The sequence below is a fragment of the Leptosomus discolor genome, chromosome 5 (genome assembly GCF_034619465.1).
Source record: "Leptosomus discolor isolate bLepDis1 chromosome 5, bLepDis1.hap2, whole genome shotgun sequence".
NCBI classification, from domain to species: domain Eukaryota; kingdom Metazoa; phylum Chordata; class Aves; order Leptosomiformes; family Leptosomidae; genus Leptosomus; species Leptosomus discolor.
In genome coordinates this window covers 70,557,716-70,584,586 of record NC_141395.1, presented here as the reverse complement: position 1 = coordinate 70,584,586, position 26,871 = coordinate 70,557,716, and the positions used below count along the sequence as shown (strand labels likewise).

The window sequence follows — 26,871 nt, the reverse complement described above, 5'->3', positions numbered from 1 at the left end:
GGCACGGGCCTACAGCTGGGAATGTCACCTCCCCTTCCCACAGGCCACGCTCAGCACAGCCCTGGCTCCTCACGAACCCAACGATCAGCCCAAGTGACCTGTGCGGGATCTCAAGAGCAGCAAAGGGAAAAGAGGGAGGAAATTCAGCCCCTCCTGCTGATTCAGACCTTCATTCCAACCCAGAAGTGAAGGTCACGCCTGTCTCAAGGTTTTTCCTTCTACGATGGGAACAAAGAAGGGAAATACCCCGAAGCCTCGCAACAAATCGCTCTGGAGAAGCTGCACTTGGGCAGAGAAAAACATCATCCAATCTGCACTCCCAATCCTCATCTTTTATTAGTTACAGTTCCAGAGGAGACAACAGTTGCATTTCTAGATCTTGTTGAAAGCAGCAATGTCAACGCTCTGCACCTGAAACAGAACAAAAGCAGCAGGCAGAGATGAGCCAAGGGGTTTTAGAGACATTTAAACCAAAGAAAACACTCACATCGGGGATTTCTTCACAGCAGGCGCTAGCCAAGCTCGGCTCAGGTCTCTTAGACCAGCTCCCCAGCAGTGGTAAGGACTATTATTTAATATTCCTTGTGACATCAGTGACAACAGGACACTGCACCGCACTAGTTACTGCATCAATCTTTAGAAGAACATCATACTATGAGTTTCTAGCAACATTAATCTTAAAGTTCCTGATTTATTCTAAATATAAGCAAAAAAAAGTAGGCAAAGATCAATAAAATGAGGTATCCAGCATGCTGCTCTTCCCAACAGTGAGACTGGGAGCATTACTACCTGTCACGGGGCTGGAGCTACCATTTCCATGGAAGGAGGAAGGATGGGGCTGGAGACATCTCCTCCAGCCAAGGTTAAATATCTGTGTGTCTACCCTGGTGCTGCCCAGGCGAAACGTAAAAGCAAGGGGTTCCCCAAAGAAACAGCCAGTGGGGGCTGGGTGGGCAGCAAGAGCCTGCAGAACAGCTTTACAAAGCATCTTGCAAGGTATCTGTGTCAGCCAGCCTTTTAAAAAAATCTCTTTAGTTATCCTACACAAGTGTCTCAGCAGGCAGACACCATCACTTCCACACGTGGTTTTCTTCTAAAAACCCAAGTTTGCCTAAAATGTGCAAACGAACCCTTGTTAGAAATACCCCACAGGTCAGGCATCGCCCAGCTCGCTGAAAGACTTACGTAGTCTTCAAACTTGGTGATCTCCTCCTCCAGGATGTCTGTCCCCACTTTCTCATCCTCCACTACGCACTGGATCTGGAGCTTCTTAATGCCATAGCCTACTGGGACCAGCTTGGAGGCTCCCCAAACCAACCCGTCCATGTGGATGGACCGGACGCATTCCTCCATCTTCGTCATGTCAGTCTCATCGTCCCACTGCAAAAGCATAAAGCACAAACTTCAGTGGTTTTTGACAATTTGACCAAGACAGTTTTATTCCCATCTTTAGGGCACTTATTATGTGTCTTGTCTTCAAGTCCTGGTCAGGGAAAACAGCCTGCGCTTGCCATGGTGCACAAAGGCTGCAAGATCCCACCTCGCTCCAACCCCTTGTTTGGAAATCTGCAGGTCCCATCTAGCGATAGGACGAGAGGAATCGGCCTCAAGTTGCACCAGGGGAGGTTCAAATTGGACATTAGGGAAAATGTCTTTACTGGAAGAGTGGCCAAGCCCTGGAACAGGCTGCTCAGGGAGGTGGTGGAGTCACCATCCCTGCAGGTGTTCAAAGAACATGTTGATGTGTCACTTCGGGACATGGTTTAGTGGGCATGGTGGGGTTGGGTTGACGGTTGGACTTGAGGATCTTGGAGGCCTTTTCCAACCTAACGATTTTAGGATTCACCAGTCCACTCGGATGTGCAAGGGATGACTTAAAGCCTCCTGCAGCACAAGACACGCAGCCTCACGTGGGGGCTCCCCCACTCCAGTTACTCACTGGCTTCACATCCAAAAGGATAGAAGACTTGGCAATAAGACCCGGTTTCTTGGCCTTCTTCTCCGCGTACTGCCGCAGTCTCTCCTCCCGGACTTTGGCAGCCTCTTGGTCTTCCTCTTCATCATCGCTACCAAAAAGGTCGATGTCATCATCGTCATCTTCCTCTGCAGCAGCAGGCTCAACTTTCTTTGCTGGTGAAGTAGATGGAAGCTCCACTTTCTTGGAGGGAACGCTGAACGGTTCCACTTTCTTCATCGGGGTGACGTGCATTGAAGTTCGCATGAAGGAAAAAGGGGAGAAGGTTAACGTGAAGGTGGATCTCAGGAGCAGCTCAGGAACACAAGTCTACGTCACTCATGACAGCGAAGGTGGCCCACACCACGCCATGTGCGTGAAGCAGCACCTACGGGCTATCAAACCAGGACATTCCACCAGATGGACCTTTGAAACGGCCCAGCACGGCCGTACTTCTATTCCTAGAGCGAAAACTACTGCGTGGCCAAGAGCTGATCCTTCTCCTAAGGGCTCAGACTGTTATAATCAGATCTGAATTTCGAATAGCTAATTACTTTTCATTGATAATTAATTGTTTTTAATGAACAACTAGTTTCTTCTATTTATTTCCTGATTCAATTAATTTGCATTATAGTAAGAAATACACAAAATCTCAGTTATGCTAAGAGACAGCAGATGCAGGCCTTACGAAGATGGCCAAAGCTAAAGCCGCTGCGGGTTGTGAAGCTGTGCAGAACAGAACAGGGAGGCAAGGAGACAGGTACAAGGGGTGAAATTGTACATTCTCAGGTAGTTCTCTTATGGGATGAAACCATAGAAACAAAGGGATGTTGCTGTGAAGACTCTCACATCCTCCCCATCCTGATTTGTATATCAAGAGATTTTGATCAGTAAAATAACCAATGATTATATTAGTATAGGAATATTAATAAAGTCATATGATAGGGTGGACCAATCATTGTAAATGTCAAAATTAATAGTGGGCATAACATGCATGCTAATGTCAAAATATGTTAAAGATCATGACTTTGCAGAAAAAGGATATAAAAATGCTGAATTTTTGATGTAACTTTGAAGCACGTGAGGAGGAGCCATTGCCTGGGCTTCCCCCCCGCTGCGATACAGCGCCGGCTTCTCTGCCACAGCACAGAGAAGTTTGTCGTGATGGGGACCCTCCATCAACAAGACCGTAAGAGTCCCAGTGGGACAGCAGTTGGGGACGCAACCAAGCGTCTTCGCCCAGCATGAGGAGCCTTACGCCTTCTGCAGGCTTACTGCAGAGACCACCAGCACGTCTTCCAACCTCCAACAAGACTCGATCCCATTGGTGCCACGCGTTCAGCTCCCACGGAGCCCTCTCAAATTTTTATCGGGGACATTGGTTAAAACAAAGAAGTGTCACCAATTCTGCTCATCTATTGTAACAAAGCAGCATTTTACCTGGTGCCTGCTAAGAAACTCGCAGCACCGTGGGCTGAACGCTGACCAAGTACATATTAACTCCAAACTTCCACAGATCCGCAGCAGCCCTCCCTAGCTGAAACCTCCAATGTAGCTTCTTTGCTGGTCTTAAGGCAGAACACTCCTCCATGTTGTATTTTTAGGGAAAGATGACAAGGCAGCTGCAAACTCACCCTAACTATGAGCATCTCTCCCCCTTCAGATAGCTACGAGATCTCGGAAACGACCTGGCAGCATTCAAGAACGGCACTTTGCCAAGGCTCACCTGGGTTGGAGGAACCGGTGAAGGCTGGTGAGAGGTAGATGACTTCTCCAGAGCATTCAGACGGCTTTCCAACTTGAAGATGGCCATCTGAAGGTCTGCAACAACTGCGAGAAGATGCAGGGGAAAAAAAAGAACAGAACCTTAACTTATAGGCCCTGCATCAGCTCCCAAGTCAGGATAAATTTGCTTCTGCTCAAAGTTGCCCCCGTCTAGCGGGAAGCCTGGCAAAGCTCTGATCAAGACACTGCCAGATGCTCACCTGACGACAGACAAACTCAGTCAGGGCTACACCCCACAGGAGCAGAGGACCCCATCCAGTTTTGCTTTCACACCGCAAGATTCTCCTACTTACCACTGCGAAGGTTTTGATTTTCTACCTCCAGGTGAGAAATTCTGGCAAGGAGTTCATTGTGGTCACCAGCAGGCCCAGGAGCAGCTGCGCTTGCGCTCTGCAAGAAGGAAAACCGAAATGAAGCCAATCTGTTCCCGCCTGCTCCCAAGCTCAGTGGTTCAGTGAAGCAAAGCAGAGTCATGCCTCCAGGGAAGAAGAAAATCTGAGAGCTAATCTAAGGAGGAGGACATTTTCTCTAAAGGCTCTATGAAAAGACTATACTAGCTCTAGAGAATGAAGCATGAAATCTACCTCGAGAAATTTCAGCTGGCAGTGAGGAGGGAAGGATAAAGTCATTCTTTGCAGTCTCAGATCACAGACTGCCGCTAAACACACGCAAAGTTTTGGAAGTTTCACACTGAACCCTGTAAACGGGGCAGCTGCTCTCCTCTTACAGACAGATTGAGGCACAGAAGTGACCTGCCTAACGTCACACAGCGAGTCACTGTGAAAGCTGGAACGAGATCCCAACATTTCTATACTCCCACCTTGCCTCGTCCAGCCTTTAATTCCTCTCAAAAAACAACTTAAAACCTACTTTAACGCATCCTGAGGGAGCAATTATACCAATCTTCCACAGCAAAAAAGAGCTTGCTAATAACTCAAATCAGCAAAGGGAAAGAAAATAACAGGCCTTCACACTTCACTTTAAGTGTCATTATAACTGAATACAACAACAGAGGAAATAATTTATACTCTTTCAAGTGCACCCTGAGTATAATTATAACGTGGCTGTCGGCTGCAGTTGCCGTGCTTCTGAGATCTCAGCAGTCACTGAAGACAAAGAGAGGGGAAGACAGGGGTTAAGATGAAGAGAGAGGGATAAGGGATGCACAGAAAGCAGGTCTCAGGATGCGTGGCCCTGGGAGACACGTAGAACAACACGAGCTGCTCCCAGAAGGAAGGTCAAAGAGACACTTCTCCCACCACCACCACCCAAAAAAGGGGCAGGGGCCAGAGGTCAAAAGCACCATGAAATCAACCTCCAACGTAGGGGCAGGGGCAGGAACGCAAGTGCAGGTCTACAGTCCCTGGACACCGAAATGCCCTGGTGGAAGATCCTATTCTACAGGGTGACCACGTGCCAAAGTGCTTCCCATCGTAAGGAGAACTCTCTGAGGCAGGGCTGGCCTCGTCGTACAACGTCCTCTCAAATCACACACAGCCAGCTCCATCCATGCGCAGGGGACTTACAGTTGAGCGGCCCGACTGCCTCTTGTGACGGGCAGAAGGAGCTTCTTTACTACGAGGAGCTGTCTTCTGCTGCGAAGGGCGAGAGGTTTGGGGGAAGTTTGGTTCAACGTGGAAGATACAAAGGGTTTTCATGCTGGAAAACGCAGCTCAAGGGCAGGAAGCAGCTCCACATGCAGGGCAACTCGTCAAGCAAGGAGGTACAGCCTCACACCAACCACACACACCCCACAAAGCCCGCACGGAAGCATTTATCCATGAACTCCGCCGTCTTCTCGTTCAACACCTCAGTGCCCGCAGAAAGGTCACGCAGCTGGGTGGCAGAACTAAACTGAGATGCTTTACCAAGACTCAAGTTAATGAAGTCCCAAATTACCACTAATGCACCTCTCCTAAAGAGGAGTAAAGCCACACAACACTGTATGTGTTGTTAGCTCCGTGCTAACGGCTTGATGAGACCCCGACGTGGGCTTCCATCCTCACATGCACCGCGGCACAGAGGCTGCTGGCCATGGCGGGTTCATCGCACCGGGCTAGCCCTCAGCCTTATCCACCACGGACAAAAATGAAAGCTCAGATGAACTCCTTGCCTGACCCCCTTCCTGCTCTAGTTACACCACAAGGGCCAAGGTCTAAATTAAAACAGTGCAAAGTGAGTTCTGGCCATAGTCACCTCCATCCCCGTCCCTTCCAAAAGCACCACTTGTTTCGATTCATGATCAAACACAGGAGCTGTGTCACCCGCAAAGAGATACGCAGCTGGGCTTTTTCCCCCCAAAAGCAGCCTGCCGATTCAGCTAAGCAGCAAGCACCACAGGTATTTGGCACTCGGAAGCCCCAGTCACATTTTTTCCAAGCCAAACGCTGAAGCAGGTTCCGCGTTTGCATTTTTTGAGAAAAACGCAGCCGTTTTCCCCCAAAAAAGGCTGTAGCTACAGCTTGCAAGAGAGAGGCGGGAGGCCTTCGAAATGCTCTGCTCTGCGCCAAGTTGTTCTCAGCAAGGAAGGGCACAGAAAAAACAACGTTTTGTTATTTCAAGGGACCTTTCGGGTAGCCCAAAACCCTTGGCGACAACCCTTGCTGTACATCTATCCAGGGAGTCGTCTCGCCTCCAGGATTTCTCACCTGCAAGTTGCTAATGAGGTTTCTCTGCAGAAATGGCAAGATTGATTAACGACCCGGATGCACCTAGGGGTTAAACACCCAGTGAACAGCTCAGTGTCGTGCATCTGGGTGAACAGATTTAGCGTATCACGTGTGCTAAGCTAATCCTAAACCTGGATTCATGTCTGTGCTGTGCTTTTCATGCCCATTTAGCCAAACCCAGTTCCCAATTCTGGGAGGCGGTCACGCCACGCGGTCAGAAATGGCGGAAAAGTTGCCTTTACGAGCCTGTGGACTCTTCCCCGAGGTGAGAACGTTTCAAGCTTTGAGAGATGGGGTCACCAACCCAAGCTACCCACGGTGTGCTTTTTCCTACGCGCAACCAAGCGCTATTTCCTCTTCTGACCCAACTGTGCTAAGAGGAAGCTGGACATGAGCGTTTCTGAATTTTATCAAGGACAGTCATCTGAAATCCCAAAGGTGGGGAGTTCCAGAGCATGACTTCAGTCCCTTCCCGAGCACTGTCTCATGGGCAGAGCTCTTAAAACCTTTGTTTTCAAGAAGCTTAAGCCATAGTTTTTGTGCTGAACCCACATTAATCATAGACTGACCAGTGCTGCAACTTACTCAAAATATTCTGCACAGCAGAAGCACTCAGCAAGCCCAGAATATATATATATAGTATATATTCTGTATATATTTGGTGTCTGTATATATACTGTATATAAATTCAATCATTCAAGCAATGACTTCTTGCTTATGAAGGGTAGAAAACAGAATCTAGCCTCAGCCTCAAACAGCTGTCGACATCTGGCCCTCTCTATAGTTTGACTCTAAAATGTACTTTAAAAATCAGCTTCATGAAGAAAAAGTTGGCAATGGTTACATTTCTATGTCAGCTGAAATAAATGTGTCTGGACAACCACAGCTAAGAGCTCTTCCCTTGATATGTCAAGCTGGAAAACTTCCCTCGCTACCAGAAGTATCTGGAGGTACCAACTCTTGCCCCCTAATTTGAGTTACCCAGTTACAATGAACTTTCACAGAAGTGACAAGCTCTGATGTGTGGTTTTTTGCAGTCTAGAGCTCACAAAGCACTCCCAGCTTCATCCCAAAAATAAACTTACTTCACACATGCAGAGACACAACACCCTTCCCCTCCGGTCGGTCCACCTGAGCTCCAGGAACAAAGTTTAGCCGTGGTGAGACACACAGAACTGAGCTGTGGGGAAATGCTACTGAAGAACTAGAAGAGGCTTTTCCCTCCTGTTTAAGACCAGCAGGATGGATCCTGGCTGGTTTCCTGCAGAAAGTGTGACCATCCCCTATGCACAGCCGTCGCTTCTGAACGTGGCCTCCACTCGAGCAAGATCAAAGGTTTTCTGGGAGCTTTTCTTGTTTGAAACCCACAAAAAACAGAGACTTTGTAAGAGGGAGCTTGGGCAGAGGGGGGAATAACAGAGCTTCAGACTCCCACACCAGCGACATCCCTTTCGTTCGAGCCCCCAGGGAGGGTGTAGGAAGCGCGAGTTCAGTCACCCGCTCTGCTGGACTTGCTTATGATCTCAGGCAAGTCAATCCTTTCCGTGCCTCCGGTCCCCAGCTGCAAGATCTCTCCCCACCTGCGCTCTCCACGCCACCAGCTGCAGTCCCTTGCACGTTAACAACTCTCTATCATCTAGGAAAGCGTTAGCCATCGAGCAGATGTCAACTGGAGAGACTGTTGAAAGCAGAGATGACCATGCAAAGCGGGATGAAAGGTATGTGCAAACAAATGTTTCCAGCATCAGAGCTTCGTACTCTCCTTCAGGAGGTACCAAGCATTGCCTCAACCCTTCTAATGCTCGTTCATGCATTTCAGAACACCGCTAGCCAGCTGAAGCAGATCTGAAACCGGCCTTGGCTGATTTTCACAGCAAAAAAAAGGCACTCATCTTCCATCTTGCCACCTTAAAAGAGCCAGTTCTTCACCTGCTACATCTTCAGACTGCTGGCAATAACTCTGCCTGTTCAGGTGGAAGGAAAGACTAAATTCTGACCATAAAAAACATGCAGGTGGAAGGAAAGATGAAATCCTGACTATAAAAACATGCTTCGCTGTTGTTCTGTAGATCAGACATCATCAATTTGGCTTTCGGAAACAGAAAAACAAAGTTCAAGCACGTTCTAAACTCAAGCTCACGCCGCAGCTGCCCGAGGTGAATGATGATCCTTCAGAAAGGCGAGCTACAAAAGCTGATGTTTCAGACCTGTTCCTCAACAGCTCAGTCTAACTCACACAGAAGATCCAACCGTGATTTACTGCTTCAGGTTTCAGGGCAGATACATGGCAAAGTGTGGAAAAACCAGAGGTGGTGAGCTCTCCGGGGTATCGTGTAAGCTGAGGTAAGGCACGATGAGCTCAACGGGATGACAAAACAGAAAGGAGGAAGAGAGCACCGTTACCATGTGCTCCACTTACCCAAGCATCTTTCGGGAGCAGAATGGCAGCTATAGGTTAAATAAATGATGGAGTTTCCCTGGACAGCAAGGCAGATGAGGGTGCTCAATGCTTCCCCTCACTCAGTTGTGCAGTACCTCAATGCTTTTCCTTCAAGCCTTCCCTGGAGAGTCTCAATCCACCTTTTGCACCACCCCAGATCCCGGTTTGAAGGCCCTACGGCTCAGGCCTGACCTTAAATCCTCAAGCCCGCCTTCCTAAAGTCCAAACTAAAAGCCTTTGACAGGGGCTGACAGTCCCTACTGAAAGCTCTAACGTGTTATTTCAGAGCTGAACTTAAATAAGTCAGTTCAGGAAACACTTCCCTAAGCTGTTGGCTGAAATACTGATGCTAAAGTCCGAAAACTTCCAAGTATTTTCCTCCTCAACACGTTTGGGATTGTTTTTACTAAGATGTCCCAACTTCCCATCGATTCCCATGCTGTACTTGGGGCTGCTGAATCTAACCAAAGCAAATTTCATCCTTTCCCACCATCCTTTCATGGAATTTACCTGGCTCTTCCTCCATCCACTTCCCAGTTTCCAGCGCAGTACTGAGTATCTCGGCTGCAGAAGTTGCTTTAGTAGTGCTGAGTTCAACAGGCACAGAGAGACCACGGTGGGGAAAGCAGTTAACCTAACTCCTCCGCATTCACCCCGAACGCATGGCTCCTTTCTGCTTGTGTTTACGGGGAACAGGAAACATTCCCCTTGAGAAAAGCTCAATTCCCTGGGATTGTACTTGATCTAGACAGAAACTGAGGGTGTTAAATACCCCGAGAGGTCAAATCAATATAGCTAAAGGATTGCTACCCTCAGATGCTTCCAGGTATGCAGCAGAGGTAAGAAATCAAGACACAAGGGCTGTATTCTGCGAAATTTTCTTCACCCGTGAAGCCAGCCCGCTTATTAATTTAAGATCTCTGCTTCCTCTGGAAAAATTCCAGAGTTTTAGCAGTGCTGGCTGTACGTAACAGCACCAAAACACCTCCAGAAAGGATGTGACTGAACTTCTACAGCACGGTCCACACTTAAGAGCTGAATTCCCTGGATGCAGCAGATGGAAGATACCATTTTTTTGCACATACCCCCTAACTGAAAGCAAAACAGGAAAGAGAAGGTGGCAGCTCAGTGTACCCCCAAGAGAGACATACACACTCCTGCTGGCAGCTCAGTGCTTCGCTACCCAGCAAGGTTATTTTAACAGCGACTCGTAACTTGTTAGGTAAGACTCGTGGGAACATTCCACCAGGAGAAAAACAAGAAAAGGAATGCACAGTTGAAGAATTTTAACCCAAATGCAGTTAGTTTTAAAAAGCACTGCAGGCTAGCAAGCAGGTAAGCAGCATGCACTCTAGTAGTAACCGTGCTCTTGACCGGATGGAACTACGCTGGTGCTACACAGCGCTGCGCACCTTAGTCTTCTCCTCTAATTTAAAAATTAAGAAGCCACACAATCCATGAAGTGGTCACAGCAGAGTTCTGTGAGATGCACCACAGCTAAAAATGGTTGCGGGTAGCCAGCTGGTGAGAGAGCTTGGGTACTCACTCCGGCCAGCGATTTCTGGATATTCTCCCTGGCTCTGGCAATGTCGCGTAGGATCGTGCTGGCTCCGTTCTCCTGCAAACAGTGCAGAAAGAACCAAGATTTTCTTTTAAAAAAAAAAAAAGATACATCAGAAATCGGTCAGGGCAGTTAAAAAAAAAAAAAAAGGAGAGGGGGTTAAGAGTGGGGGAGGGTTTCCTTCCAATGATTCAGCAAAATGAGCTGCAAGGAGGATTGGTTCTAAATCAAGCAGCACCGCTTGCAATCCCTGGTCGCTTGCAATCCCTGGTCGCCATCACGCCACGTGTCCAGGAGATCATCCAGTCAAGAGCTTTTAAAGTCTCTATTATTACCTGGAACGGTTTGGACAACTACCAGCCAGACAGAGGGTTGGAGTCACTTCCGAAACGACAAGATCTGAGACACGAAACTGCCCACAAGCCCAAAAACCCCCGTGTCAAACAGACCACAGAAGAGCAACAATCTGGACACTTTCAGGTGGACACCACTTCCAGGTTGCACGAAGGTTTTAAGGAGTGGGGATCTTTTTTTTCCTTAGCAGAGAAGTGGCTGATAAAAATCTGCTGCAGAATCTCCCCCAGAACCTTCCTGCCACCTCTCAAAGGCAGAACTTCTTCACTGGAAGCTCCTCACGTGGCATGAAATAGTCTTACAAACGGTTCTTCTACAGCACCGCCGAGGTTTGCACTTTAACATCTACTTCAAGCGCTTATCTACAGCTCCTCATTTTTTTCTGCACGTGTCCCAGGTGCTGTGCTACCACTACACTAGCACGGGCAGCAGGAATAGGCAGAGTGTGCCTAGAAGCTGTTAACTTCAGCAAAAAGCTTCCCCTTAAAACACCTGCAAGACAGCCATCGGAAACTTGAAGCAGCTTTCTACAAAACCAACCAAACGCAGAAGCAGTTAACAGCTCTTTACGTGGCAGGAAGAGGTTACGACAGCTCTTGTACCTTTAAATAGCAATAATTTGGGGGTAATAGTTAAGCTGGAACTACTTCAGCTCACGTGTGCTGCAGCAGCGCTACGCTTCCCCTCCACCTCCTCCCCACAACTCACCAGTACCGCGATGCAGCCTTCTGCAGGAGCAAACTGGTTATTCCACAGGGTGCAAAGAGAAGAACGTAATTTCTGTGGGTTTTGGAGCCTCTTTTCAAACACTAGGCCTGTCCTATAGACACCCAGTACACCCCTTATCGAGGAAAGATTAGCTGCTCCTCCAAAATGGCAGCAAACCAGTACCTTCCCTGACTGGACGGGGAGAGGTCCATTCTTTTGCGCAGCACACGGCCCAGCCCAGTCATCAGACCTGCAGCTCAGCCTGCGCCCCCTGTCAGATCCCAGGCAGCATTTGTGCCCTGCCACAGCAGCCTGAGAAGATTAAAAGTAACTGCTGCTGCTGCCTATAACTGCTTTGCCCGGTGTTACAAGGGTGCCTGATCCCCCAGTACAGTGGTTGACCAGGAGAAATTCTTCACAGGCCACAGAAGATGGTCTTTCAAAGGACAACAGGGGTCATCCCTGGGGGGGTAGAGCTCCAGAGAAGACACTCAACGCTTGAAAAAAGCAGCGCCAAGAGCAGAAAACACCACAAAAGGGCACGTCCAGGCGGATCATGTCCTTTCTCCTGCTCTGTACTAGCTCTGAAAGCTCCGGCGCTCTGCTAAGCCCCATGTGAGAAGCAGCGTTACCTGCTGGCGTGAAGAGCCGCCAACTGGCCCGTTCATCTGCTCGTAGTATCGTCTCTCAGCATCGTCGTACTTGTATTTATCAAACCAGATCTTCTCGTGCACAAAGTAGTTGGCTGCCATTTTTCTGCAGAAAGGAATAAAATAAAGAAAAACAAAACAAAAACCAAACCCAAAGTGAGTTCCTAGAAGTACTTACAGGTAGCAGCTTGCAACGAGCTTGTCAGAAGAGTGTTTTCTTCCCCCACAGAGCTGTGCCTGCAGCTCTCTGCTTGGCAGTTTCCCCCCCAGTGGAAAGTTTAAGTACAGAGGATCCTATTAAGAAAGCAGGGCAGTCTAATCACCTGCCCGTCTGCCCGGCCTGACCTGCATTTCGTGACAGAACATCAAGTGGGGACAGAATCAGCTGATCTCTATCTTCTTCCACACACACACAAAAAAAGCAGCTTTCAGAGCAGGATTTTCTAGATCATGCTAGACCCACGGGAATCTGCTGCTAAGGAAGATGTCTTGTGTATGAGAATCAAAAAAAAGAGTAACTTTTAATTCTTCATTTTTAGTTCTTTTCATTCTTAAGACCCCTGGCCACGGGGAAACCAAAGACTGAAGAACACGCAGCTCCAAGCAGCACATGCCACCCTACAGCAGGCCAAGGAGGGAGCACTCCGTACACGACAGGCAACTCCTGAAACACCACAGCTCACGAATTTAAAAGCGTTTCCATCTTCCTCAAACACAACTCAGCAACTATTTGCTGTCTTAGGCTGGTACATGGCTCTACCTGCTCATGCCATGCTTCACTAGGTGCACCGCCGAGTCATAAAGGTTGGAAAAGACCTCCAAGATCAAGTCCAACCGTCAACCCAATCCCACCACTGAACCACGTCCCAAGGTGTCACATCTACACTTTTTTTTTTTTTTTTAACACCTCCGGGGACGGTGACTCCGTTTCCCTGTAAGGAACAGCTCAGCACAGCATACCACCCGACACCAACAGCAACCAGCCTCCAGGAATCCAGATCCACACAGCACCACAAGCCACTGCACACGTACCCTTTTGGAAGCTGCTGCCATTAAATTAAAATCATCAGCAACGCAACGTTTGCAAGGCTCAGACACTCGTCACTACGAGCAGAAAACACTCCAACGCTGCTGCGAAAGGCACATGTTATTGTTCTTCAGCGCAGGAGCTTCCAAAAGGTGTTTAATTTCTTAACTTGAGGGCAAACGACGGAGCCCCCGCAACAGCAAGTGCCCTTATTTCAAGCCGGGGACAGCTACAGAGCCAACATCCCTTTGAGAAGGCGGGGAGAGTGGGGACAGAGCACCACAACAAAACCACACCATGACCAGGTTCCACCACACAACACGAAGAGAACAACCAAGAGCAACCCGCAAACCCTTCCCTTGTCAGCTCAAAACCCCGCAGCTCTCCAGGAAAACACTTCCCCAGAAGCCAGTCTTTTGTAAAACAAGCACCTTTCTCATCTACCCATCCAGAAGAGACCAGAGGCCACCACCCCACACGGGTCCTCTACATTGAAGCCATTCTCAGCACTCAACCCTCTAAGATCCTGCTTGAGCTGCCGACCAGTATCATTAATAGAGAATCCCAGCTACGGACCAACTCATGCCACGTATTCCACAATGACACTTAGACTTTTCTGGGGAAGGGTGAAAGGCACGACCAAATACCCAGTTCTGTCCAACTAAAGAGAAAATTATCCCAAAGAGGACGGGGTGAAAGGCACATGACGCCTGTCTGCAACCCCCTGTATCACTTGCCACAAAGATCTTAAAACTTCCCAACAAATCCTACGAAACTCAAGGATCCAAAGTGTCAGAAATAAGGACTGATGCTCCAAGAACATCACTCGCTGCAAAACAGCATCTAGGCACTGGCCTTCAGACAGGCTCTCGGGGCGTTACAGCCCTCAGTGCAGACTTCAGGGTTCAGGCAGTCATACATAAAAGTACATTTTTAACACCGAAAGTGCTGTATCATACTGCAACTCAGCCAGGACTTAAAAAGAAGTTTTTAAATGTTTTGTCTGTGAACCAACTGCTCGTTACAACTATGACGGTCATCTACAATTTCAGAAGGAGCTCTTCCTGCTACACACGCGCACATCAAACGAGCTGTAATCCAGCCAGCCCTGCCCCAAAATTAACAGCGGCTTCGACCAAATCATCTACTTAGAAAGGCAAATCTTCTCCCGCAATGAAGCAAACGCAGCACCGACACCCTAAGTTGTATCTCACTGTCCTCCCCAAGCCTTCTTCAAGCTGGATGTTTGTGGTGATGCTCAAGCGTAGCCACGTCTTGCACGGAGCTCAACGACCGGCCTACGTGCCCTGCAGGAGAACTGGGGACAACAGCTTCTCTGAAGGACCTTGTGGTAATTCAAACAGCAAATAATCACCACTTTAATTACTTCTCACTTTTATACCTTTTTATATCTAATACAAATATGGAAAGGCATGGCCCTGGGTTCCCCCCCATACAGAGAGGGTCAAACCTTAGCTCCCATCCCAGCCCTGACTTTAAAATGCTCAACCTCTGGCATCACACCAACACTACCTTTAGCCACCAGCATTTATCAGGAGAATGGAGCTCCTTTGAAGGAGTTTCCCCCCCACAAACAGGCTCCCCAGCTCAGGAGCAGCTTTCTCCCTACAGCGCCATGCAGGCTCGGTCCTGCAGCCGCCCCGTCTTCTCCACATGCAAATCCTTTCAGCTCAATCCTGACCCGGCAGTTTTGCATGTGTGTTACCCCAGAATAAACTTCTCCTACTTCGTTCCTGGCGGAGGTACGCTCGAAGCGTGAGCAGCTGGTTGGGAGGGTTTTACTGCTGTGGATTCCTGCAGCCCCGTATGCTCTCCTATTCTTGACATCTTCAGAGCCTCGGCCGCGTAGTACCGTGACTCGGCCCGGTCGTACGTCAGCTTGTTAAGCCACACGGTTTCGCTGTCCTCATGCAGGAAAAAGCAGGTAGGCGAAGGTTGCTGAGCATCGCTGGGAAGCGGCGAGTCAGTGGCCACCTCTGCGGGTTTGATGTCCTTCTGCTTTTCAGCGCTGTAGTTCTTCCTGTCCTCATGGTGGTTCTTCAACGCTTCGGGGCAGCCGCGTTGCTGCCGGCTGGCTTTGCCCGCTGGGTGACCATCAAACATGTTCTCGTAGAAGCTCTTCTCAGCATCATCGTAGAGAGGTTTCTCTAACCACACCTCTGACATGAGAGCCTGCAAGCTTGAAATCTGCGGCTTACCATTGACTGTCTGGTCTACAGAGCCAGGCAAACCGGTGACGACGGCGGCAGCAGAATCAGCAACAGCGTCCAGAGCCAAGCTTGGCGTAGCAGGAGTGGGCAGGGCCGTAACGTAGCCCTCATCCGGCGTTCTCAGCCCAGCGCTCGAGCACACAGGTGGGATGGTGAGGACATTTGGCGGAACAAAGAACTGAGATTTTTCAATAAACACCTCCTCGGCCTTATCAAAGTCACACTTGTTGACCCAGACACCCTGAACAACATGGTGACATGCAGACAGACTACCATGGGAGCAGGACAGGGCTGGTGACAGCATCCTTGGCTTAGGAACATCTTGGACAGCTTTCGAACCGGCCGCTAAAGGGGACTGCTCAGCAGTCTCAGGTGCCTCCTGGGTTTGACAATCGGCTAATTTTTTCCTGTACACATTCTCAGCGTGATCATAGAAAGGCTTCTCGAACCACACGTGGTCAGCTACCAAACCGCTCAGAATAGAGTCTAACTTGGAGGCTGCGTTTTTGGGTTTCGGAGAACGCTTCCGTTTCCTTTGCTTCTTTCCATTCCTCGCTTTCTTCAGGTCTCCCTTGAATTCACTTTCCACGGAGTCGTCATTGCAGACTCCGTTGACAGCCTCGACCTCCTGGCCCTCCTCGGGGGCCGCAGCAGCCAGCATCGCTTCTCTTTCGTAATGCAGCCTCTCCGCTTCGTCATACTTATGCTTGTCCACCCACACCTTTTCTATGGGGCAGGGAGACTTCCTTGTCCTCATCTTCCAAAAAAGGGGCAGCATTAAAAGATAAGCACAACAATGTAGTGGCAGCAAAACCAAACAAAGCAAGGGCATGCATCAGAGTTTCATAATTTCTTAATGCAAGAGTGTCAACAGCTACGGGGCCATTAGGATTCATGGCAAAGAGCCTACGCGTCTCGCTCCATTTCTCCCTTTGTTCTAAATTTTAACTCAAAGAAATTTAACAGCCTGAACACATCCAGTTTCTGAAGGCGAAAGAACCTTCCTCCTAAAATCCTTTTGCTGTTCTCACAGGCATTCTGCATGTTACTTATTTAAAAATAAAGGCGCCGGCTGAAAACACTTCAAATTTCACTTTTGAAGACAACCAGCAGGAAAAAAAAAATTACCACAATGAGGTTTTGTTCAAACCCTTGCTACTGTGGAAGATATTTTCCCAAGTTAGTATATCAGCCCTTAACTACTGGTTAAGAGTTCTCAAGTAGGCACTGTTTTGTGAAGAGAGGCTAAAAAAAAGAAAGATGGCCCAATTCTCGACTATCTTTAGAGGTCATTGCTTCCACCTCTTTCTGCTTTGCTACTGGAAAGCCAGCAGAGGGAGCTGACTGAAAAACTATGATTTCATTTTGGTTTAAAACCCCAGTTCCTGGCAAATTAAAATTGACCAAGAGCTGGAGATCTCACGATTAATTTAGCTTACAAAAAAAAAATACTCTATTGAAATTAAAAATAGTGCATCTGCTTCGTGTTTTCCTGCCCTAGCCATACTTTACTACAGGAAAAAAATAATCAAGCAGCTCTCAGTATGTGTAAATTATTGGAAAGGTCTAGGAAATACTTTTCCAAGCAGAGAATTTACTGTACAATTATTAGGAAAAGCAAAAGTTTCCTTTTTCTTACTGGAGTTGTGAAACTGCTCCTCCCCCAGCTGCTGAAAACACTGCGATACAGCTAAAAACATTTAAAAACATCTAAATTGAAACTTGTTTTGTCGATTTAAATGGGATTCTCGGAGGGTAACCTCACGAGGAGGCGATGTCTGCTAGAGCAGTAATTGCAGCTCAGTCATTTGGCAGCCTGGAAAAGGATGGAATGATGCAAACAAAGAGCGTTGTCCACAAAAGCCCCATAGCAGCGGCCATCGGGATCTAGCGTGGCAACTGCCAGCCCGAAATCCACGGGGAAAGCAAAACACCCGACTGAAACCACACGGACAGGGCGATACATTTGAATTTGGGGTGACTTCAGTCGATAAGGGCTCCTAAACACAACATCTGCATCAGCCTGACGTGCTCTGCTTGGCTCTAGTCACATTCGAGTCATTCCAAGGGAAAAATAATAAAAAAATCATAGTCTGGAGCCCTCAAGGAGATCCTTTGTTGCAAATACTTCGTTAGCCCAACGCAGGTGTTGTGATACTCAGAGGTTCTGACTTAGAACTATTTCGGAAAAAATCTCTAGTGGGTGGAACCAAAAACCAGGGCGTGACTCAACACCGACTCAAACTCTCCCACCATCATTTGCACCTCAGCCCTTAACATCTCATACAGACCCTTTGTCAAAACTAAAATCGGGGGTTTAGGTGGGTTTTTTTTCTTTTTAATTATCAGTGATTTTGCTCAAGTCCTTAAGCAAACAGCTGCAGCCCCAGGTCTCTGGGGTGAGGTGGATTATTGACGACTGCAATTGTCAGGAGGTTCTCTCAGATCAAAAAACTGTCTCGAATAACCGTGAGACGTGGCTGAATTTAATAAACCTGCAAAAGGTACGTTTTATTCCGGTGGAAATCAGAAAACTCTGCAATAATCTGTCTAGTAAGAAGTACCAGATCCTATTCCCTGGATTTTCTGGAAAGTGTAAACAACAGCCAGAGAGTACTTACTTTTTTAGCTCCTATGATAGCATTAAGAAAAAAAAGAGAAAGTTAAAGAAAGTTTCAAGTTCTAGAGACGCAGCAGCCAGTCAGCAAGGACCCAGAATGACAAAAGCCAAGTCTATTATCATATAGGTAACTCCCCTCATAAATAATACATTTAATTAAACTTACAGCTGGTTAACTCTCCAGAACCACGTTCTCGTCATGAACCAACACCACAGACACTCAGTTACTTTTAATTTTAAATCACAAGGAATCAAAATACACCTATCCAAAAGGATCACGACGGGGAACGAGCCAGAAGGGCTCCCAACCTGCCGCACCAATACGGTCAGCTGGTGCAAAAGCGAAGCTCAGGTCTCCCCAGTTTCAGGTAATTCAACAGCAATAAATACTTCAAAGAATTCTGAAAAGGTAACAATTATTGAATAATTAATTCATGTGATTGTAGGTAACAATTATCAAATAATTAATTCACGTGATTGTAGTTATTTTTACCAGAAGTTAGCAATCTCTACAACATTCCATGAAGGAGCTAGAAATAAAACACAAGCACCAATACTCAGCAGACTCATTTTTTTCAGGAAAAGCATCAAAACAACACGTGAAAGCTCGCAGGAGAATAAGACTTACCCAGAGCTGCACCTACGAGGCTTTACCTACAAAGCTCAATGAGACACAGCTTCTCGTTCAACTTTACATGTAAAAAAAGTGTATTTCTGCAAACCCTCGAGCCAAATGACCCCAAATGTTCCCCACTGAATCTGGCGCTCAGGAATTCAAGTGGTGTTTTTATGAAGACTGCTACCAGGAAAAATCCTTGTAAAAAGAATTTACCACAGTAAGTGGCAATACCGTTTTCTGAAAACGAGTCTGAGATCCTCCTTGTCTCCATGAGGGGCCAAACCTTAGGTTGGGTTGTGCTAAAGACCTCATTTTCAATGAAGTTGACAAACACAAGCAAAAATTTCCCCCCCCCAAAAAAAGCCATTTCCACTCTGTGTTCCCAAGTTTTCCCAGAGAAACCTGGGAAAAGGCACATACAGGGATTTTAACAACACAAACTACCACCCGAGCTGGTGCAGACACCCACTGAAACAAGCCGCAGGCCATTACTACCAGACCAAAGCACTCTCAGCTCTCCCAGCACACAAACATACTCCAGACAAGATACGAGCTCACAATCCTACCACAGCCGAGGCTGCTAAATCACAGCACCACGAGTGAGGGGAGTATTTCTGATCTGACAAAGTCTGGAGGGACAAATTCATCTCTTCAGAGGTTCTGGAAGAAATTTAAACTGACTTAAGATTTCTTAAGAGCCTACACCATATGTCACGCTGCTTGGGGTTGTGTCTGAAGCAGCTGAGATTTACCAAACCGCAGTTCTTTCAACCCTTTCCGCCTGGTCTCTTCAGCTGCCCACTTCACTCCATGTTCATAAGCTGCCTCGTAACATTTTTCAGAAGTGAAGCAGTTTTTTAGCACGAAGATAAATGTACACTTTGAGACAGAGGCAGTAAATGTCATAAAAAGCATTCAAGAAATCTTAGCAAAAAAACCTAAGAAGGGCTCTTACTGCACGTCCCAGAGACTGGCTCCTGTGTACCCAGGACAAATTTTGCTTCTCCAGTGACAATCTATCAGATGGTTTTACAAAGCATAAAGCCCCTGGAAAGGCAAATGCTACTATTAATATTTATCAACACCAAATAATCAAATACTCCCAAGCAACAAAGAACCACAGGTCAATGTTTAGACCACCCACGGATTGTTAAAAGAGGCCTTAAAAAAAAAAACTGAAAGAATTTTTAATCCCAGCTGCTGCTTCAGGGCTTTGGGCTTGCTGTTGTCTCGTCACCACGGCCTGGGGATTTCAAACCAGAACAAATCTGTGCTGTGCTTCCAGCGCCGCAGGGAAACGCGTGAAGTTAAAAATAGGCAATGAAAAGGTCTCTATTGTTGGTCCATAAATCCAAAATAAGCTTTGGGCTTCAGCTATTTGGCAGCGTTATCCCTTTAAGTCTGGCTACTTTTTCAAAAGTCAGTAAAACAAAAGCATACAATATGTTACCCTAAGGCTGTAGCCAAAAAAAGAAAGTTAAATCAGCTCCATTTACTCATTTAATGCCCTTTACTGGGTTAATGAAAGCCACTTTCTCTTCTGTCCATGAGAAAGTTAAAATTTCTCCTGAATTGAGAAGCCTAGAAAATGAATGTGAGTTTTTTGGGGGGATTTGGGTTATAAATACGTTTGTCACAGCCCCTCAGAGACCTGAAGTCCATCAACCCCCGTACAATTTCTCGCCCTGGAAGTAAACTGAGATTTTTGTTTTTTAAGCTCAGCTCTCTGCCAGGCTGACAAGGCACAGCAAGTCAGGCAGCGCCACGATTTGAAAGCAACTCCCCCAGAAATAATTTGTAACAGTTTGATAGGGCTTAAAATATGTTTGATAGCTTCGCAAAGGCTCTTTCGATGAGCGAGTGCGGCAAATCTCACCCGTCACTGGTTTCTGGAGGGATGGGACAGCTGCTTTCTGCAGGTCATGACCACGAGGGCAAGATGACAGACAACAGTTCAACTCCTTTCTTCAGAAAAAAAAAAAAAAAACCACCAAAAATGGGCATCAGGTGGCACCAGGGGGGACACGGGATGATGAAGACATGCCCCGGCGCAGCTGATTTTGACCAGGCCAACATAGTTTTATATTTAGTGCTCCTGTCCTATCGCATGTCACACCACCCTGCCCCACCAGAACCTCCTCAACGCTCATCTCGGCAGCAGCCAGCAAAATAAATGCCACAAAATCCCAAATGGGCCCCATTTGACCTCTGAGAAAGACCAGAGAGAGGAGCAAGAAGGTCGATGGGCATCAGTCTGTTCCTTTCTACAGCCTCAGAGCGGCACCTGGGCTACGTCACGCTTAAAGACATCTGCACTGCCCACGCCTTCCAAGCAAAATGCTTCTCCTCTTCCCAAAACTGCTGCTGCTGCAGTCCTGCATGAAAGGGATAAGCCATTTCAGCCGGGAATTTCGGCACAGCTGCCTCGTACCTACCTGCTCTACAGCAAAGGGAAGGCAAGTATCAACCCTACCCCGCCTCCTGCGGTTTTCCTTTGCAGGATTCAGAGTGAAAAGAACTGAGGGTGGTTTCACACCAGAGGGTCTGATGGCCTCTCACAGCCGCAGGGAGCAAATCCGCCCCCTCCTCACCGCTGCTGCTGGGCACCGAGTCAACACCAGCAGCTAAAGCAAAAGAAAAATATTAATGCTTGTGTAGTGTTGCTCTTCTGCTGGTTTAACTCCCTAAATTGGCTCTGCCGTGCCTCACAAGCAGCGGAGATGGTGGTTCAAAGCAGCAGGACAGAGAGTCGGGAGAGGGAGCGCCTTCCTCACCTTTGCTGTACTACAAAGCTCCACACTAACCCGGGAAACCCAAACCTCTGTCACCTAAAACAGCGATTCTTCGCTCCGAGCAACAACGCTGCGGATGGCTAATGAAGAGATCAAGGACACGGGCAATCAGTAGTAGGGAAAGAGGAGAGAAGTCACCTTCACAAGAAAAAGAGAAGGAGTTGAAAAGGAACAGCTTAGGTGGAGAGAAAAAAAGGCACACCTGCAAGGTCAGGGAGAAAGGGCACACCTAGAAAAGGAGAGGAAAGAATTACAGCTGCACAGCCAAGCCATTTTCTCCTCCATACTGAGCACGGCAGGGTTGTGAACATCAGATTACAATCAATGCCAAACCGTCAGTGATCCAGGCGTGCAAGAACAAATCCATATATCAATACGAACGCCAGGAGGGGGAGGAACGACAGACTGTAGCAGCCTCAGCAACTTTAGCTACTGCTGTAATCCTTCCCAAACCCCCTGAGAGCACCTCAGCAGCCTTGGCACAAGCAACTCCTCCCCAGCTGTGCCCATTCCCCAAATATAGTTGTGAAAGCGATACCTCCCGAGTGAGCTGTCATTGAAACAAAAAAAAGGCAAAGCAAAAAGAGGAGGACGGGCTGCTGGAGTCACCATCAAGGTTACAAAGGAGTTGGGAACACCAGGAGATGGAGAAGGAGAGGTGAGATAAGCAGAGCCCAGGTGTGTCTCCACAGCAAGGGCAGGGTGATGAGGGAGGCTTTACAGGGCTCCCAGAACCACACCAGGCCCCGGGCTGGATGAGGCCACTGCTTTGGTTACAGAGCTGCCAGCTCCTCCATGCCAGGCCAGGGGAGCAGCTCGAGTTTCCCTTTGCAGCAGGTGACTCGACAAGAAACCCTTGCCAAGACGAGAAACGGGGAGAAAAACAGACCCCTGAGGCACCCGGAGCTCCTGGAGACAGAGGGGGTGTCCCCTAAACTCCCCTCCCTACCAGGGCAGGAATCACACTGACGCCCCCTGCCCAGACTTGACAAGGGGAGGTTCTATGTAGCAGGGCTATCCCCAAAGCCAGCACACCACCAGACAGGGAACCTGCCCTACCCACCAATCTGTGGGAAGGTTTAGGGAGACCTCCAGGATTAGCCCACCCAGCCCTTACGGCAGTAATGGGGTGTTCTCGCAACCACCTACCTAGAATCGACCCTACAGAGAGGGAAGAACCCTAAAGCCTCCCTTCTCTAGGCCTGGGAGAGGAAAAGGGATCTCCCAGATAACGAGGGATCCCCCACATCCTCCTTTCTTGGGGTGTGAGGGTTGAAGAGTCCCCACAGGGAACCGGGGGGGGTCTCCCACAACTATTAAGAGGAAAGAGACTGTGGGGGCGCATGAGGGTGTGCATCACCCCACTGTTGCCTGGGACTTTGAACTGGGAAAAGTAATCCCAAAGACCAAAGGCACCCTAAGCCCTCTCCTCGGGGGGAGAAGGGACCCCACAAATAATGGGGGGGGGAAAGAACCACCCCCATTCCCGAGGCCGTGAAGAAGAAGGGACCACAAAGACGATGTGGGAACCCCACAACCTCTCTTCCCTGAGACTATAGCAGGGAAAGAAACTCCCACATATAACGAACTCCCCCCCCCCCTTTTTCCCGCCATTGTGAGGGAAACGGCCCCACCGATAACGACGTACCCCCCCCCCCAACCCCCTCTCCCCTGGCCCCGCAGATAATGATGGAGTCATCGTAACCCGCTTCTTGCGGACTATGGGAGAAGAAAGTGGCCCCAGGGACCGGGAGGAACCCCCTCAACCCTGAGGGGGAAGAACCTCACAAACCATGAGGTGCTACGCCCCCCCCCCCCCCCCTCCCAGGGCTGCGAGAGAAGCTAGGAACCCTCGAAACCCCCACTACTGAGGCTCGGGGGGTGGAGGGATGTGTGAAATAGCCCAAGGGGCGAGGAGCCCGCCCGGTGGGCCGGTGGGGGGGGGGGGGGGGAGCCGCACTCACCGGCAGCGCTGGGCCCGGGCAAGGCCGCAGGCGTCTCCGCTCCGCTCGGCCTCCACCAGGCAAAGGGAGGCGGCGCGCGGCGCGCGGGGGGTTGTGGGGGCGGCGCGGACCACGCGCGGCGGGGGCGGGGGGGACACACGGCACACACGGCTGAGTGCGGGCAGAATGGGTGTGACAACGCGCCGCGCTCACACAACGCCGATCTCCTTCCCTCACCCCCCCACCCCTCTCCTTATCCCCACGGTGGAACAGCCGGGAAGGGAGGGTGAAGCAGGGAGGTGGGAAGCGGGGAGGAGCTCCCCCCCGTTCCCCATCCTCGCAGAGTGGTGCAACCCAAAGGTGGTGGCGGAGCTGCGGGGAAGAGTCCAACAGAGGAAGGGGGAGGGGGGAAAGAGCGGCGCAACTTAATCGCTACGGGGGGGGGGGGGGGGGGGGGGGGGGGGGGGGGCGCATGCGCGCCACGGGCCGCCCCGCCCTACCGGCCGGCTCGGGGCTGGAGCGGAGACAAAGGCGCCGCCGCCCCCCCCCCCCCCCCCCCCGCCCCGCCCCGGTTATAACGCGCCCCCCTCCCCCCCCGCCCCTCCGGTACCGCGGCGGCTCATGGCTGCGGGGGCTGCTCTATGCCCGGGGGGGAGCCGGAGGCGGGTGGGGGGTCGGCCGGTATGGCGGGAGGGCGACGGGGCGGTGGCGGCAGTAGTAGTAGTAGTAACAGCAGTACAGCCGGGGGGGTGTCGGTGAAGATGGCGCTGCGACGGGCCTACTCCATCAAGGACAAGCTCCAGGCCATCGAACGGGTGAAGAAGGGCGAGCGGCAGGCGTCGGTGTGCCGGGCCTTCGGGGTGCCGGGGGGTACGCTGAGGGGGTGGCTGAAGGACGAGGCCAAGCTACGGTGGTTCCTGGAGCAGCTGGGGGGTGAGGTGGGCACCCAACGCAAGAAGATGCGCTTGGCCAACGAGGAGGAGATCGACCGTGCCGTCTACGCTTGGTTCCTCGCCCTCCGCCAGCATGGCGTCCCCCTCTCCGGGCCCCTCATCCAAGCTCAGGCTGAGGCCTTCGCCCGGCAGATCTACGGCCCCGAATGTACCTTCAAGGCCAGCCACGGGTGGTTCTGGCGCTGGCAGAAGCGTCACGGCATCTCCAGCCAGCGCATCTATGGCGAGGGCGGCCTCCCCGCCGAGCCCGAGCGCGTTCCTGCCGCCTGCCCCGAGGCCTTGCCTGTGCCGGCCACCGACGCCGGGGGCTACGGCGATGAGCAGATCTACAACGCCAACGTCACCGGACTCTACTGGAAGTTGCTGCCGGGGCAGACCGGCGGGGCAACGCAGCGGCGACCGGCTCCCCGCGAGCGGGTCACCGTGCTCCTGGCCGCCAATTTGACCGGCTCCCACAAGCTCAAGCCGCTGGTGGTCGGGGGCCTTCGTGATCCCCCCAGCCTCCGCCATCACAACCAGGACAAATTCCCCGCTTGCTACCGCTACAGCCCCGAAGCCAGGTTGGGGCCGGCCCTTCTCCGGGCTTGGTTCTTTGAGGACTTCGTGCCGGGTGTCAAACGCTACCTGCGCCGCAGCTGCCTGCAGCAGAAGGCCGTGTTGCTGCTTAGCTCACCGTCACCCCCTTCTGGGACAGGCCCTGAGGAGTCCCCTCCGCTGCAAACACCCGATGGCTCCATCCGCGCCCTCTTCCTCTCCAAGGGCCCCACCGGGAGCGGCACAGCCGGAGGGGGAGGCCGAATCCCGGCCCCGCTGGAGCAGGGAGTGGTTTCCACCTTCAAGCAGCTCTACAAGAGGGAATTGCTGCGCCTGGCCGTCTCGTGCGCGGGCGGCGGCGGCAGCTCGGGTAGCCCCATGGACTTTGTGCGGTCCTTCCTCCTCAAGGACATGTTGTACCTGGCCGGCCTCTCTTGGGACCTCATCCCGCCCGGCTCCATCGAGAAGTGCTGGCTGCTGGGCCTACGCGCCGCCTTCGAGCCCCAGCCTGGGGAGGAAGAGCATGGAGACGCCTCGTGCGGGGAGGAAGGCGGCGGCGGGGACAGCAAAGTCTTTAGCGACCTGACCCACCTGGCTGCGTTGGCCTACAAGCGCTTGGCTCCCGAGGAGGTGGCCAGCTGGTTGCACTTGGACGATGCGGCCCCGGGTACAGAGGAGGACAATGGGGATGAAGAAGCTGAGGAGGAAGGCCCCGGGGGCTGCGAGGCAGAGGAGGAGGAGGAGGAGGCAGCTACCGGAGATGGGGGTGGCAAAAGGGGTGGGGAAGGAGGAGACGCCTTGCTGCCAACAGCTCGGGAAGCCATCAAAGGTCTGGAGACGGCGCTGCGCTGGTTGGAGGGTCAGGACCCCCGGCAAGTCGGGCCGCTGAAGCTGGTGCAGCTTCGCTCCCTCATCAGCATGGCCCAGCGGCTGCACCGCGGCGGCAGCCCCCATTCCTAGGGCAGGGTGACCCCCACGACCTCTCGGCAACCAACCGCCCCGCTTGGGGTGGGGGGGGAACACACACGGGCGTGGGGACACCCCAGTTGTCCCAGCGGGCTGGCGGTGGGAGGTGCCAGCTCCCCTCCCCACTCCCATCACGGGCAGTCCCTGGGGCTCAGGAGGCCCCAACACCCCTGGGGTACCACGGCTAAGGGTGGGGGTCACAATTTAGGGCTAACGGGGGGGGTGGTTTACGCAACAACCCCTTCGTACGTTGCGTATTTGAGGGTTGAGCCTCACCCTAAGTATATTTAGGAGGTGCTATTTTTTTAAATCCCGAGAGACTGGTCACTGGCACCGCTAAAAGGGGATGGATGTGTCCCCCCTGTGATGCCCAGTCCCCTCCCCAACCCCATGGGGAGAAGGGGCAAGGGAGGGACCTGCTCGGCATCACCCCAAGGAGCCAGGATGATGCGTGGAAGTTCCACAAAGTAATTCCCCCACATCTCAGAGCGGGGCTGAGGTGGGCACAAGCCACCTGGACAAGGGACCACTCTTGGGGTGCTGTAAGGCAACGGTCCTGCCCTGGAAGGGGCTGGTGACGCCCTTCCCACTGCCAAAACGGAGCCCTGTTAAACTTTGGAAGGTTTGGAGCTGGTTTAAGATTACTTTCTTCATGCACTGGATTGGGACAGGGACACTCGGGTGGCATCCAAGAAGCTGCGACTCCCCCGCAGAGGGTCACCTCCATCATTCCTATGACAGCCCCGCACCTGGGAAAACACTCAAACCACAGAGATCTGCTGAAAACAGGTACCACCCTCTTTGCATCCTCGCGAAGCCGAAGGCTCCAGGGATGGGGGTTATGGTGGCCCCCCCCTCCCCGGGGTTTACGGGGCGGCTGGGGCTAGAGGACGTGGTGCAGGGGAGACGGCTGCCGGCATGACGTGCGGTGCGAGTCGAGACGGGTGCAGGGAGGGCTCCTGGTGCTGCCTTGAAATACCAGAGGCATCACATGTGAATTCAGCAGCTCTCGACCTGATTTTTGTTTAAATTTTAGCCTGCTTAGCCAAATTATTGAAAGGAGGA

The 26,871-nt window shown here is 50.8% G+C and overlaps 2 protein-coding genes across 4 annotated transcripts; one reads left to right on the top strand and one right to left on the bottom strand.

Moving 5' to 3' along the window:
* Window positions 1-312: 312 nt before the first annotated feature.
* On the bottom strand, window positions 313-23,418 carry EEF1D (eukaryotic translation elongation factor 1 delta). Of its 3 annotated transcripts, XM_086466299.1 has the most exons (10): window positions 23,375-23,418; window positions 20,495-20,583; window positions 12,104-12,227; window positions 10,395-10,466; window positions 5,266-5,334; window positions 4,033-4,129; window positions 3,681-3,784; window positions 1,940-2,188; window positions 1,186-1,380; window positions 313-411 (listed from the first exon to the last, which is right to left on the bottom strand). In XM_086466299.1, the coding sequence occupies exons 3-10, from the start codon at window positions 12,221-12,223 to the stop codon at window positions 373-375; spliced, it is 945 nt and encodes a 314-aa protein (XP_086322425.1). In that variant the 5' UTR covers window positions 12,224-12,227; window positions 20,495-20,583; window positions 23,375-23,418; the 3' UTR covers window positions 313-372. The 3 variants fall into 3 exon arrangements, with proteins under 3 accessions (XP_086322425.1, XP_086322424.1, XP_086322422.1); XM_086466298.1 differs by lacking the exon at window positions 20,495-20,583; XM_086466296.1 differs by lacking the exons at window positions 20,495-20,583; window positions 23,375-23,418 and adding an exon at window positions 14,896-16,156.
* A 681-nt stretch (window positions 23,419-24,099) lies between these two features.
* TIGD5 (tigger transposable element derived 5) lies at window positions 24,100-25,800 on the top strand. The gene has a single exon (XM_086465498.1). The coding sequence runs from the start codon at window positions 24,115-24,117 to the stop codon at window positions 25,798-25,800; it is 1,686 nt and encodes a 561-aa protein (XP_086321624.1). The 5' UTR covers window positions 24,100-24,114.
* Window positions 25,801-26,871: the final 1,071 nt, after the last annotated feature.

Excerpts from the sequence above, each read along its gene's own strand:
- EEF1D (XM_086466296.1), bottom strand. The coding sequence starts at position 16,136 with ATGAGGACAAGGAAGTCTCCCTGCCCCATAGAAAAGGTGTGGGTGGAC. Across the intron at positions 12,228-14,895 it reads GTACCTCCGCCAGGAACGAA|AAAAATGGCAGCCAACTACT; the intron begins GTAGGAGAAGTT and ends TCCTTTCTGCAG. Across the intron at positions 1,381-1,939 it reads TCCTTTTGGATGTGAAGCCA|TGGGACGATGAGACTGACAT; the intron begins GTGAGTAACTGG and ends ATGCTTTTGCAG.
- TIGD5 (XM_086465498.1), top strand. The coding sequence starts at position 24,115 with ATGGCGCTGCGACGGGCCTACTCCATCAAGGACAAGCTCCAGGCCATC.